Raw genomic sequence first — 14943 nt, forward strand, 5'->3', positions numbered from 1 at the left:
CTACCACTACCCCATTGTAAATCTTACGTCAATTTTAGGCAAATACCAGCCAAAAATAAGGGTGGAATTTTTTTTTCTGCAAAAAGTAGAATCTATTTGCTTAAATGGTACATTATTAGCCATATTTTAATTATCTATCATTAATTTTTGGCAAAACATTTGTAAGAAAGCACTATTGGAAGAAACATTTTTCAAAATGGCGGATATCCTGAAAAAAAAGTACTGTCTTATGCTATTGATAAGGAATTTCTGAGCAACTGTTTCTTACAGGACTTTATAGGTGGTTAATCAGGTTTTGGTCAAGTAATCTGTAATGAGTTTGTTCAATCATTTGATCATTTACTCTTAAATGTTCATGAAATGCTTTATCATTTTCTGTCTACATAGTGGTCTTATCGAGTTTGAACCCATTTCCTCTATTAACCGAGATTGATTTTCCAAAACCTAAGTTTTCAAATTTACCAGGATATGTAGTACCAACCCAGTGAGGAGTTTCAGTCTAAGAAAACAATAAAACAAGCCATTTTTATCTAAAATTCATTTAACATTTATAACCTATCTGAAACAAATAATTCCATTTAATTTCCCTAACTAAATGCAACACTTGTATTAACTAGTAGTTGTTCTTGTTTACAAGTGTCTCATTCTTTCTGCAAAGTTGAGGTAAAAGCAGTTTCACAGTACCATTCCAAATGTGATGTACAGCCCTTTTGTTTCCCAATGTTGATCTTAAGCTTTTTATAAAACATCCAATCACAAAATGAAATTCTGAAGAAAATGTTCTATGCTGAAACTTAATTAAATCCAATAATCAAATTTTACAGTACAAGTTATGGTAAGATAATGACCTTTTTGTCACTGAACAACGTAGTTACAGTCCTTATTCTCACTGAATGTCACAAAATTTATATAAATACTGTCCTATGGTCCTCTTGGTTATTTAATCTTGCTGAACAACGAATGTGATACCTGAAAAAGAAATGAACAGATGCTGTTGTAAAATGTTAAATACGACATACCGTTATCGTGCTAAACCTTGTTCCGAAATTATAAAAATACTTCTGTCTGGTACAGTACCAGATTGTGCTTACATCCTAATTACGTAACTTTACTTCTATCTGGAACAGCACCAGATTGTGCTTACATTCTAATTATATAACTTTACTTCTATCTGGAACAGCACCAGATTGTGCTTACATTCTAATTACATAACTTTACTTCTATCTGGAACAGCATCAGATTGTGCTTACATTCTAATTTCATAACTTTACTTCTATCGGGAACAGCACTAGATTCAATGTGCTAACATTCTAAATGCTGACTTGCATCCAAATGAAAACTTGCATTAAAAGTTATGAATAAATTCATCTATAATGTAATTCTGACTTCATACTCGAATTTTCTATCTCATATTTTGCTTTCTGTGTCTTATTTCGATACCACTGACTTACACAATGATCTACAGCATGAACCCAGTCCATCATTTCCTCGTGACACGTCTCCGCAGTATTTGATTTGCTGCCGACACGATTGTTACAGTCTTCTAGCTTCTCAAGGTATTTTTGACACGCCTCTTTTGCCTCACATTTCTCACGTACTTCCTCTACTGGATCCTGTAATACAATTGTAACTATGTAAACACATGCATGTGTAACTTGGGAAGTAATTTACTCTTTGCCATTTTTATCTGATCATAGTAAAAAGTAATGTGTGGGACATTTAAAAATCTATATATAATTATTATTTCTCTAAAATGGTTTTTCAATACAGAACAGTCCATTATTGATATACATGTGATATGTATGTTTGAAAGCAGTTTTTGACCAGCATCTAATTATGTGTATTTAATCATTCATTAAATTTATAATACAGCATTCACCTTACTCACAACAAAGATATACTAGAAAGTAGTTAATGAAGTTAAAATCTAGTGTTATTTGACTGTTTCTACAAGCAAAGCACTACGCAGATATTAGTAAGCAGATTGTACACACTCACAAAAAAGAAAATTTCCATCACTTAACAAATATAGATGATATACTATCCTTCAATCAATCTCTAATTTTGTTGTTTAAGTCATTTTTGCCAAATCATTTTACTGAACGAAATTTCTTTCATATCTCTTTGATAATGATGTTGCCAAAATTCTTCTTAACCTTTACCCTACTGACGGCAAGTTATACTGCCTTTGCGACCAGTGCAGACCAAGATCAGCCTGCACATCCGTGCAGTCTTATCTTGGTCTGTGGGACGTGCAGGCTGATCATGGTCTGCACTGTTCGCTATTCAGTAAATAAATTTTCAGTGAACACCCCTTTGAATAATAAGTAGTGTTGCCCAAACTGAATGAAGGACCAGTCCATTTTAGAAATTTAGCAGGGTAAAGGTTAATAATTTCTGTCAAATCATTTCACTGGAAGAAGTTTCTTTTATATCCCTTTGATGCTGATATTGCCAAAATTCTTCTTACTATTGATGTACAGTGTGTGTACTGATGGACACTTTCTCTTTGATTTAGTACAAAAAATAACTAACACTATCTATTAGTGACACTGTAAGCCTATGTCAAGTAAAACCAATAGGCGTTACTTTTGTTTGCACCTTTTCTCACAAGAATAATCTGTTTAGAAAACTCTTGTCAAACTCATACTTCTTTGGGTAGCGCTGATCATTTTTCAAATATTTATCACAGATCATACTTTACACAGACAAGCAGTATCACTGAATAGAGTAAAAAGTGTTAGATTTGGTTAAAATAGTGTCACTGTCATTGATAGATAGATACGTAGTGAGGTGATATCTTTTCTTTTTTTACCAGTATGTATTTCATTTAATATCTGTATCTTTTATAAACTTTTAGTACATACAATATTCTTTCTTTGTTCTTTTCTTAAATAACTGACCATTCTATCATTCTTTGGGATACATGTATTTTGGACACAGCAAATTATAACAGAAAGTCTAATTTCCCACTACTACAGAACAGATGCCAAAATATGAAAATAAGTATGTTACCAGTACTTGGCAAAAATGGCAAATATTACACAAAATCAAAATAAAACCAGATAGTTTTCATTAAAATTTTCAAAAGTATTCCAAAGTCTGATATGTAGTACAGCAACTGATATCAAATACAAAATTCTCAATCAATGACAACTGTCTTTGTACAGTAAAAGCAAAAGTGGAACTACATCAGAAAACAAACAAGAGTGTTAAACAAGGTCCAGAAAATCTATAAAATAAAATGAAACAAAGCCACAGTCTGCATACAGCTATTCAGCATAGGTATCCAACTCTTAATACTTCTGAACCACTGTCAGTTCTACATACAGTACTCTTTAGGGAAGAGTTCCGAGCACAAGGGACCGAAGCATTGACATGGATATTGACATGTATATGCAATACATACATGTAACTAAATAATATATAAACTGAACAAAGGTGTAAAATGTGTACCAAAAGCATTCATTCAGAGTATGACAATATTACAACAAGAGCTTGTAGAACACAACATGCCCTCCCACTGATGCATTCAGTAATTGCACAAGGAACAGAAATTATTTGGTCACTGTGCACTGGATGTTTGACATACAGACCTCAAATCAATAACTAGAAATTGCTTTTGTAAAAAAGCGCCTGTCTCCCCCAATGCAAAGTCCTATAGGCAAGAAGTCAATAGGGGTCAGGAGCGAAAATCAAAGAGACACTGATGGTTGGCTGCAATAGAGATCATCTACTTGGCATGTCCAGTCATCCCGCTAAGTCTCAACACTCTTGGTCTAGTGGTTCTCAAGTCACTGTTCAGGCTTCTGTGACCTTGACCTTTGACCAAGTGGCCCCAAAATAAATAGGGGTCATCTACTCTGCATGTCCAATCATCCTATTAAGTTTCAACATTCTAGGTCAAGTGGTTCTCAAGTTATTTTCCAGAAATGATTTACATGACCAGGCCCCTGTGACCTCGACCTTTAATAGACTGACCCAAAAATCAATAGGGGTCATCTACTCTCCATGTTCAATCATCCTATGAAGTTTCAACATTCTGGGTCAAGTGGTTCTCAAGTTATTGATCGGAAATTGTTTTCCGTGTTCAGGCTCCTGTGACCTTGACCTTTAACAGAGTGACCCCAAAATTGATAGGGGTCATCTACTCTGCATGACCAATCATCCTATGAAGTTTCAACATTCTGGATCAAGAGGCTCTAAAGTTATCGGAACTGGTTATCAATGTTCAGGCCCATGTGACCTTGAACTTTAACGGAGTGACCCCAAAACCAATGCGGGTCATTTACTCTGCATGAACAATCATCCTATGAAGTTTCAACATTCTGGGTCGAGAGGTTCTCAAGTTATTGATCGGAAACGGTTTTCGATGTTCAGACCCCTGTGACCTTGACCTTTAACAGAGTGACCTCAAAATCGATAGGGGTCATCTACTCTGCATGACCAATCATCCTATGAAGTTTCAACATTCTGGGTCAAGTGGTTCTCAAGTTACTGACCGGAAAGGGTTTTCAATGTTCAGGCCCCTGTGACCTTGACCTTTAACAAAGTGACCCCAAAATCAATAGGGGTAAACTACTCTGCATGACCAATCATCCTATGAAGTTTCAACATTCTGGGTCAAGTGTTACTCAAGTTACTGACCGGAAATGGTTTTCAATGTTCAGGCCCCTGTGACCTTGACCTTTGAGGGAGTGACCCCAAAAACAATAGGGGTCATCTACTCTTCATGACCAATCATCCTATGAAGTTTCAACATTCTGGGTCAAGTGGTTCTCTAGTTATTGATCGGAAATGGTTTTCAATGTTCAGGCCCCTGTGACCTTGACCTTTGACGGAGTGAACCCCAAAACAATAGGGGTCATCTACTCCAGCAGCCCTACAACCCTATGAAGTTTGAAGGTTCTAGATCAAATGGTTCTCCAGTTATTGATCAGAAATGAAGTGTGACGTACGGACGGACGTTCCTACATATGGATACTTATGTGGCTACTCTTTTGTTCTCTCTATTGTTCTTTTAGCCACGTAAGAGAAAAATAGCCACACAAAAGCCTTACGGAATGAATGACATCAAAGAAAAAGTACAGTTACCTATTGTTCCTATAGCCACCTAAGTATGCAAATGTGAGCTCGGACGGACGGACAGGGCAAAAACAACAGGGGGGGAGACATAATTACTGGTCATTTACCAACCAAAAGTAACCTCCGTAACATATGCGACCTTAGACCAAAGCATTCTCTAGTTATTTGGCAAAAAAGAAGTTCTACTGTTCTGGGTCAATGTGACACTGACCTTTGACCTACTGACCTCAAAATCAATAGTGATCATCTGCTGGCCATGATCAACCTCCCTGTTACATTTCGTGATCCTAGGCCCAAGCGTTCTCAAGTAATCGTCCGGGAACAGTTTTAACTGTTCTGGGTCACTGTGACCTTGACCTTTGACCTACTAACCTCAAAATAATAAGGGGTCATTTGCTGGTCATGACCAACCTCCCTATTAAGTTTTGTGATTCTATGCCCAAGCATTCTCAAGTTATCGTCCAGAAACAGTTTAACAGTTACAGGTCACTGTGACCTTGACCTTTGACCTACTAACCTCAAAATCAATAGGGGTCATCTGCTGGTCATGATCAACCTCCTTATTAAGCTTCATGATCATAGGCCCAAGCTTTCTCAAGTTATTGTCTGGAAACGATTAAACTGTTCCGGGTCACTGTGACCTTGACCTTTGACATACTGACCTCAAAATCAATAGGGTTCATCTGCTAGTCATGATCAACCTCCCTATCAACTCCAATGATCCTAGGCCCAAGCGTTTTTGAGTTATTATCTGGTAACCGTTTGACTGTTCCGGGTCACAGTGACCTTGACCTTTGACCTACTAACCTCAAAATAATAAGGGGTCATCTGCTGCTCATGACCAACCTCCCTATCAACTTTCATGACCCTAGGCGCAAGCGTTCTTGAGTTATCATCCAGAAACCGATTGGTCTACAGACTGACCAACACACCAACATCTGCAAAAGCAATATACCACTCCTTCTTCGAAGGGGGGTATAATAAGCTGCAGTCATATCAAAGAAAATGTATATGTACTACATCTATACAATACTAAATCTGCTTTCACTTGTATTTTACATCATCCATAACAAGAAACAAATGAGACACTGAACAACCAAATTAATCTTTTCTGTTACCTTTATGGTACACACACACATTTAAACAATATTTGGCTGGATTATTTCCTGCAGAAATTAGCATATTCTAAACACAGAAGAAAGACTATAAAATTCTTTCACTGGTTATAGGTGCAGATGGGAATTTCCGGCCTCGAGGGTAACTGTTTAGGCGGGAACGAGGTTCCTACCGAGTGACCGCCTAAACAGTTACCCGAGAGCCGGATATTCCCATCTGCACCTATAACCAGTGACAGAATCTTTTTCTTGCATATCGATATCAAGATATAATAATAAAAATAAAATCAGTCGAACGGCTTTCTTTTTAGAACTATTTCTTATAGCAGCGTATTTAAACAAAGCGCGGGAAATCAACGTCCGTAACAGGAAAGACGTCATGACGTTCCAAAGACAAATAACAATGTTTAGTTCCAGTTTTGTTTTATCAGTTCCAGCGTAACGTCATGAATTTTTGATAAAATAACGTGTTTTGAATCGAGAAATATACTATCAGGAGCAAAGAGGAACTGTCAAGGTATTGGATTTTTATTCTGTTTTTCGAAATAAAATATAAATAACTACATAAATCTTCTACATATATGTAGTTCGTAATACGTCATTTAAAGCACGAGAGTCATCTTACACCCCGGGGTGTAAGATGGATTTTTCCAGCACCGGTAAAAATACCGGAAATCCCCGTCTGGTATGCAAGAACTAGACAGTAGTTAATAATGGACCAGCATGAAAGAGAGTGCAAGTGAAAGCAGCTTGAGGACAACAGTTTACACCAGACTGTTCATGTGACAGAACACTTTATTCAGTTTTAACTATTTCAGCAGCAACAAAAGTGTCTGAATATTTCTATTCTGACATGCCTGAATATTTAAATTCTGAGCCACAGTTAAAGCTATCTACAACAGATTTCCTTCAACAGAGTTACCACCTATAAGTTAACAGTTATCTTTTCCCAAAATGAGCTGCTGAGGGTTAAGCATTTGTACTGCTGCTGGGAAAGAAAGAGTTGCTTTCCTCAATAGTATTAGTAAATGTGATAAAAAATTGGGTAAATTTTCAAAGTGCACAAAGTTATTCTGTCACTTGAAGTTAACATACAATCAAGTCCTCCTCTTCCTCTTCTTCTTCTGCAGGAGGCTGCAAATACAGAAAGACATATCACCATATTATTTCAAATACAGAAACCCATTTAAAGTACTGTGTAGAAAACTGTGACGATGGACTCTGAACATGACTGTAGGCATACTTGAATGCAAATGAAAGCCATTTTCTGTGACAAACTTTGACAAATATTTTCAAGCTTCCTCTCCATACTGAACTTTATATCTGAAGTAGAAAATAAAATTTTTAATGAATGATTTAGAAGAAAGCTGTAACAAAACATTTTTCATTAATGAGACCGACTGAGTTATACTTTTCTGGATGCCTTGTACTGTGGACATTCTCCTCAATGGAAATCTGAAATTTAGAGCAGTATTAAGGTCTGAAACAATTCAAAATTTAGTTAAAACTAAGAAAATATGGTTAAATGGTTAACATTATTCTATCAGTCTGTGCAGCTGCTAGGGCTCTGAAACAGAATGGTACACTGGCACCCATAGCCCGTTTAAATATTTACCACCTTTAACCTAATATTTTATGTCAAAATTATAGGTTATCTCGAATCAGAATTTCTGAACATCTGATCCCAAGTAGCTGCACATGTCTACAGGATAGGTAAGTCAAAACTAAAAAGCAACAGCAATTGAACAGAACATGTAAACAAGCAAGGCAACTAGCAACACATGATGGTTATAGTCAAGAGGTCATCACTCCTCTTTTTCTCACTGGATCTCTTCCCCAGCAGTAACTTACGATCAAATCTTCCTCTTCCTCCTCTTCTGCTTCAGCCTCTGGTTCTTTAGCAGCATTTATATTAGTGTTTTCTTCGTCTATGGATGAAGGCTCATCTTCTGTAGGTGTGTCTTCTACTTCAGTGGGTGTATTTTCATTTTCTGCAGGAGTGTCTTCTTGCGTGGCTGTATTTTCTACTTCTGTTTCAGCCGTTTCAGTTCTCTGTGCAAGTATTTCAGCTATCTGATCATCTACTGACTTGGACTAAGTTACCAATATATCAAAATATTATTGTGCATACAAGCAGTCTTAGTACAATGTACAGTTATATATGTCAATTCAAAATGCATTAAACTTTCTTAATTAAAACAATCATGATTTCCTCTTTCAGCAATGAATTTGCTCAACACAGCAGAGTTCTAGCCAGAAAATTTGGGAGGGATGTTGCAAGAAATATTTAGAAGCCAACAGTTGCTGAGAGGACAGTGCTTCCCACTCCTAATGGACACAGTATGGGGTGGCTCCCCAAAACTTATATTGCATTTATAAGTATCTGCCACAGAACAAGAGCTTTATAAACAGGGCTCGACATTAACACTTGTCCAGGACTATACCCTAAGTCCAGACAGTAATGGTTAAAAGGTGGCTGTTTAACGGGAAAAGTTACCTCTAAAAATTAAAATGGTCTTGGTCAGTTTCCATATACAACTAAATGAGCAATACCAACTTCATAACAAGTAATTATCCGTAATTTTTTTTGTAAACAACCCGATTTCCTTCCAGGAGGATACTGCAGACAGACGTGTGCAATTGTTTTTATTGCAATAGCAGTAAAACATCATGGGTAGTATTTAATTTTACGACATCAAATTCAATCACCTGCATATTCTTTTCATTTACAATGTCAGGCTCATTTCAGTATGGGTTTTCAAGGTCTCGAATATCTGAAAATGAGAAAAAAACAAAACAAAGGGAAAACAGCTCTGGACAAGTTAGTTTCTAGTCAGGACAAGCTCTTTCAGAAAGTACCTGTCAGATCGTACCAGTAAAAATACAAGTTAAAGTCGAGCCCTGGTAATTTAATCAAAGTAAAGAAGTAACTCAATAAAGATATTACTTTTATTAGGCATTTAAAAGCTTTTATACCTACACACCAGGTCTGTTATGTTGAATATGTTTACCAGTCCCAATATTATTATTACATTATATATATATATATATATATATATATATATATAAAGTTGGAAGTCGGAAGCAAGAAGTTGGAAGTCGGAAGTCGGGAGTTAGAAGTCAGAAGTGTGGAAGTTAGAGGTCAGAAGTGCGGAAGTTAGAAGAGGGAAGTAAGAAGTCAAAAATGATCACATGTGGAGTACTGCATCTGTGTATATTAATTCTCCAAAAATATTTCTAATAGATTAGACATATATTTGTAAAACTGAAATTTTTATTTCATTATAAAACTGCATAAATATTTCAGTAAATGACTGACATTGTCAAGACAAGAGGGCCAAAGTGGCCCTACATCGCTCACCTGAGAGCCATGGTCAACAAAGATAACTGTGCATAAAAATATTGATAACTGCTTTCTAGATAAAGTTGGGAGTAACGACCAAGTAAGTTTCAAATTCTACCAAAAAATCATCAAGGCAAACCTTATGACGAAGTTTCATGACGAATGAACTTAAAATGTGGCCTCTAGTATTCACAAGGTTTTAATTTGATATGTCCTGGTGACCTAGTCTTTGACCCCAGAAACCCATTTTCAAAACTGACCGAGATATCATCAAGGCAAACATTCTAACAAGTCCTCATGAAAATTGGACTTAAAATGTGGCTTCTACAGTGTACACAAGGTTTTACTATGATTTGATTGGGTGACCTAGTTTTTTAACCTTACCTAGATGCTCAACCGAGAAATTATCAATTTGATGGAAACATTATGACATGTTTTCACAACAACTGGACTTAAAATGTGACCTCCAGCCTGTTAACAAGGTTTTTCTTTGATTTGAGACGGTGACCTAATTTCTGACCCAAGATAACACAGTTTTGAACTTGACCAAGATGTACATTTTAGCATACCCCTAGTTAGCCACTTCTTAAGATTTAACTCTGGTAGGAGATATATTAAATATGAAATTTTATTGGCAATTTCCGTTAGTTAATATTATTTACTTAAGCAGTAAAACGATTTCAGCTATTAAATGAGCACAATCCAAATCTAAAATACAAATTTTAAGAAAAGCATTTAACTTAATTTAAGTTTATTATTTTAATCCTTCAACTGCAAGAAAAACACGAAATTGACAAAGATTCCATTACTACACACTTATGATTGATTTCTTTTAAAAATTTATCAAATTTGTCATCGTATTTTCCTTCAGGTCAAAGAATCATAAACACTTGTTTCCCACCACTTGAAATGAAATACATATTTCCAAAACAAACTCTACGTAATAACGGCAACTTTATGACATCTAATTACAGCTTATCCTTGGCAATTATCACATACACTGGTAACATAGTACCAGCGACTGGGAAAGAATTTTTGTCTATGGGACAATGTCTCGTCATACATAAAAAGTTATGAGACATTTGAAAATTTTACGTGACATTCGGAAATTTCTATGAGACAGTTGCAACTTGAGTTCTAGGAATCAGTATCTTTTCAGATAAAAGTACCTCTTACATGTGATAGTAACTTAACACTGTGACAGCTTCACAGCTTTATTTTCAATCATTTATGAATTTCAAAACAATGGTAAATAAAGTAACATTTAATACTTTTCAGACTTGAGTGTACGTCATTTAAAAAACCAACACAAAGAACCTTACACCTAACCATAATACTGTTTTTATACACTTTAAAACAGCTTTATCTTCTAAAGAGTGTGATTGCTGGACTGCCTGCTGAAATTCAATAGCAAGTTTTGGTGCCTCAGTTGCATTAACATGGTCAGAGAGAGCTTCACGTCTTGTCACTGATCATGACTGATGTGGTTTTATACATAGAGCAACCAGTTAAGATAAGATAAGATAATATTTATTTAACGTCGGTTATATATAAAAGTTACAACATAAGCTTGAAGCCTATATCTGACATAAAATTGTTTTTCTTCTTGTTATCAACACATGGTTTACAATATAAAACAGCATCAGATTCATATAGCCAAGGCCAGAGTTTAAACCAATTAGATTGAATTTTTCTAATGTGTTTTTAAGTAGATGCAGTTGTTTCAGGCTCTGACTGACTAGACTTTTCTTGATCAACCTCGGTAGGCTCGGTCTTGGATAATGTCATTTTTCGGTGCCTCGTTATTGTTGACATCCTTTTGCATAAAATTAAATGGTAACTTCTGTTGACCTTTAATGGGCAACAATTTTCTCTTTCTGGAGGTCATGCTTGAAAACTTACATAAAAAACGAAGACTAGAAAGAAATTCTCCCAAAACAAACGTTTCTTAATACCGGAAGCGCTTTCACTACGCGCACAAGTTACGTCCCTTAACATATGATTCGTACTCAAAAATATTCGAAATTTCGTCCTTTCGCATTTTTATGCGATGCAGGGCGCACCAGCGCTTAAACTCGTGAGACATTTTTCATTTTTATGTGACTATGGCGCATGGGTTTCCCAGTCACTGTAGTACATAACAGTTCAAGCATATTATTACCTGAACTCTAGACTAGCAGGGTCTAACAGTTCGGTTTCTCAACTTACTGGACCCGAAGCCACTTCCTAATTGTTTAAAGTTGCCTTCCATGGAATGGCATGCATTTTAATTTACAATCTGACATTAGCCAATCTAATATTTCGAACAGTGAACACACTGGACCATGAAGTAACTTTCAGAAGCAAGGCGTACCAATTATCGTATGACGTTTTCGTATATCTACGTACATTTTTGGAAGTGTCTAGCCGTCCAGTAACCGGACGCCTAGCCTGCATTCTAGTCGTCCTCAGGGGATTTTCTAGTCGTCCAGTAATTGATTTCTTAATGAATAAGTAATGATTTTATATAGTTTTAAATGTTATTTACTTAAAATATCAATACTTATCTGATTTTTCAGTCGATTAAACGTAAGAGATCGTGTTTGTTTACAAATCCGTTAATATTCTATTTTTAGAAATGATAAAACATTGATCGCCGAACGTCCATATGCTATTTTGTAAAAAGTGATTTTTTTTTCTAACAGCCTAAACTTTAATTATAAAAACACAATTATATATATAAATTTTGAAGAAGGGAAAGCTTAAAAAAGCAATTCATTCATTAATTTTGACTATAATTATTTCAAAATAAAATGGATTAATGAGCGCTTAACTACTGTTTTTCTTTAAGTGTTGAACATCACGCTGCCGCTTTTGAAATTAGATGTCATTTAAAACAGTTATTCATTAAAAAATATTTGAATACTAAAATATGAAAATTTGGAAGTACTTAAAAACTGTTTTAATTTTGAAAATCCAGTGAAAAAGTTGTTAAAATTTAAAAATTCCATTCCCATAAAAGCCTCCAGATGAACAGATTTTAATAAGTAACGTCACGTCGATCTCGCCCTTATTGAATTCGGCAAACTTCCATTTTATCGGCTGAATAATGCAGTGATTTATTGTAAATGTTTATAGTATGTATATACACAAAATTTTGTTTGCAGATAAGTATCGATATCTTCAGTAAGTAACATTAAAACTGTATAAAATCATGTCTTATTCATTAGGAAATCAATTACCGGACGACTAGAAAATACCCTGAAGATTTGCTAGTCGTCCGGTCACGCAGGCTAGGCGTCCGGTTACCGGACGGCTAGACACTTCCTACATTTTTACCCCACCCACGGAATCTGTACAAGAGATTCAGAAATCAGACATGATTTAGTACTACCCGATAGAAATTATGACAATAAACGAAGGTAAAGAATTAAGAAATACAATGATAATTTAAGAACTCAACAAGACGCGTTTGTTATTACTAAAAAAGATGCTAATACCTCTTCCTCAGGGTCATTTTTAGCGACGACCTCGTTCCCAAGCGCCATTTTGGATTTTACTGAGCTTGATTTATTTGTTGTGTAAATTCATAATATAGTCAAAGAAAGAGGACAACTAAAGTTTGCAACACGTTTTGATATTAAAATACTGCTTCATGCAAACCTACAATGTATACAAACATATATATGATATCATGACGTCAGTTGACATGATGTCATAACGTCAAAAGTATGACGTTACGTTTGGCGCACTATTATATAGGCCTATATTAAATAAGTACCAGCATATAAGGGAGGACGGACGTTTCGGCTACGGACGTTTTGGCCCGGACGTTTCGGCCTAGGATCTTTCGGCCTAGGATGTTTTGGCCAAGAAAATTTTTTAGGTAGGACGTTTTGGCCAAAAAAAATTATTTCCATAATATGCAAATTATGATCTGGACATTAATATGTTATCATATGTTATAGTATAATTGATCATTGTTTTAAAAAAAATAATTGTGAATAAAATATATTTTAATAACTCTTTTGGTTTGTTGTCAATGGCAAATATTTTCACATACACAAACATATACAATGTGTGTATGTACATATACAATGTGTATATGTTTATATATAAAATGATTATAAAAAATAAAATACCATGAGTATGTTTTATTATCAGTTTAATTTGTTCACTTATACTATAACATTCTTTAGAGTAATCTCCAGACCATATTTTGCACAATATGGAACCACAATTTATTTTTGGCCAAAACGTCCTACCCCCAAAAAATGCCTGGCCAAAACATCCTAGGTCGAAAGAGCCTAGGCCGAAACGTCCGGGCCAAAACGTCCGCTGGCCAAAACGTCCTACATTCCATATATTAAGGTACACTGCCACGAAAGCAAACGATATAAAAGTACCAGTAATAACTGAAATGCTTGTAACATATGCATGAAGCAACAGAAATAATTATTTGGAGAAAATAATACAATAATGTCAAATTAGTTACTGTACATTATAGGAATCGATCCTACCGATTTTCGTCGAAAATCGGGATTGATCCCTCTACGGTAACATACCGAATGTAAAATGCTATAATGTCGAAGTACATTAAGTATGAAAGTCATTTAAATAAAGTTGAAAACTTATACTTTATTCTATATGTAATCTTATTGCAGACATTTTTTTTTTTTTTTTTTTTCGAAGAAATGTCCTTCCAGCCGAAAAATAGTTTGGTGAATTAATTTTAAAGTTTCAAATGAACTAAATGTTCGGGCATGTGTATTGGTTAAAGTTTTTTTATGTAGTAGCTCTATTAATCCCTTTGTCAGTTGACACGCAAATAACAATAATGTGCATCTTCCAAATATCATAAGACCCTGAAGGCATACATCAAACGGATAAGACAGGAAATTACCATAAGGCCCCAAAGGGGTACATCAAAGGGATAAAACAAACAGGAAATCAATCTATTAATAAGCGATAGTCATTAGGAACTGGTCAAAACTGATTTTCATCAATATACCACATACTGATTGGTTTCCATAGTGATTTATGACTGGAATGAATGCTTTAATTTTGTGGTCTGTGGAAGCAGTCAATTGTGACAGTCTAACAATTAACAAAAAAAATGGATATTGAAAACTACAAGATATGACTAACATTATTCTAGACAAAGCGTGCAAATTATCGTTCTCAGTTTTAAATAATTGACAAAACAGAGATCAGTATTTTTTTTTTAGTATTTTCGTAATTGGAAGTCATCAATTTATTGATACGTCCTGGCTTTCGGTAAAAAAGAAACTAGCGTGCAGTTATTATATATATCATTTTATCTCCGCGTGTAACACAGTAGCTCTAGATGTCATATTACATTTAAAACAATTGTAACATATAAAAAAACACTTTGTGTTATAAATGTATTGTGATCCTGAT

At 35.1% G+C, this 14943-nt stretch overlaps 1 protein-coding gene across 3 annotated transcripts; it reads right to left on the minus strand.

Moving 5' to 3' along the window:
* Positions 1-520: 520 nt before the first annotated feature.
* LOC123524037 (cytochrome b-c1 complex subunit 6, mitochondrial-like) lies at positions 521-13192 on the minus strand. 3 transcript variants are annotated; one of them, XM_045301909.2, is made up of 5 exons: positions 13023-13192; positions 8052-8294; positions 7296-7334; positions 1452-1613; positions 521-969 (listed from the first exon to the last, which is right to left on the minus strand). In XM_045301909.2, exons 1-5 carry the CDS (start codon positions 13068-13070, stop codon positions 937-939), a joined length of 525 nt encoding a protein of 174 aa, XP_045157844.2. In that variant the 5' UTR covers positions 13071-13192; the 3' UTR covers positions 521-936. The 3 variants fall into 3 exon arrangements, with proteins under 3 accessions (XP_045157844.2, XP_053395274.1, XP_045157845.2); XM_053539299.1 differs by lacking the exon at positions 13023-13192 and adding an exon at positions 8910-8930; XM_045301910.2 differs by lacking the exon at positions 7296-7334 and having other exon boundaries at positions 13023-13190.
* Positions 13193-14943: the final 1751 nt, after the last annotated feature.

The sequence above is a fragment of the Mercenaria mercenaria genome, chromosome 3, assembly GCF_021730395.1.
Source record: "Mercenaria mercenaria strain notata chromosome 3, MADL_Memer_1, whole genome shotgun sequence".
Lineage (NCBI taxonomy): Eukaryota > Metazoa > Mollusca > Bivalvia > Venerida > Veneridae > Mercenaria > Mercenaria mercenaria.

Bases quoted from the DNA above. Each gene is read 5' to 3' on its own strand.
- LOC123524037 (XM_045301909.2), bottom strand. From the start codon at position 13,070: ATGGCGCTTGGGAACGAGGTCGTCGCTAAAAATGACCCTGAGGAAGAG. The intron at 8,295-13,022 runs GTATTAGCATCT...TTGGTAACTTAG, and splicing joins AAAATGACCCTGAGGAAGAG to TCCAAGTCAGTAGATGATCA. The intron at 1,614-7,295 runs GTATGTTAACTT...ATTGTATTACAG, and splicing joins AGGAAGAGGAGGACTTGATT to GATCCAGTAGAGGAAGTACG.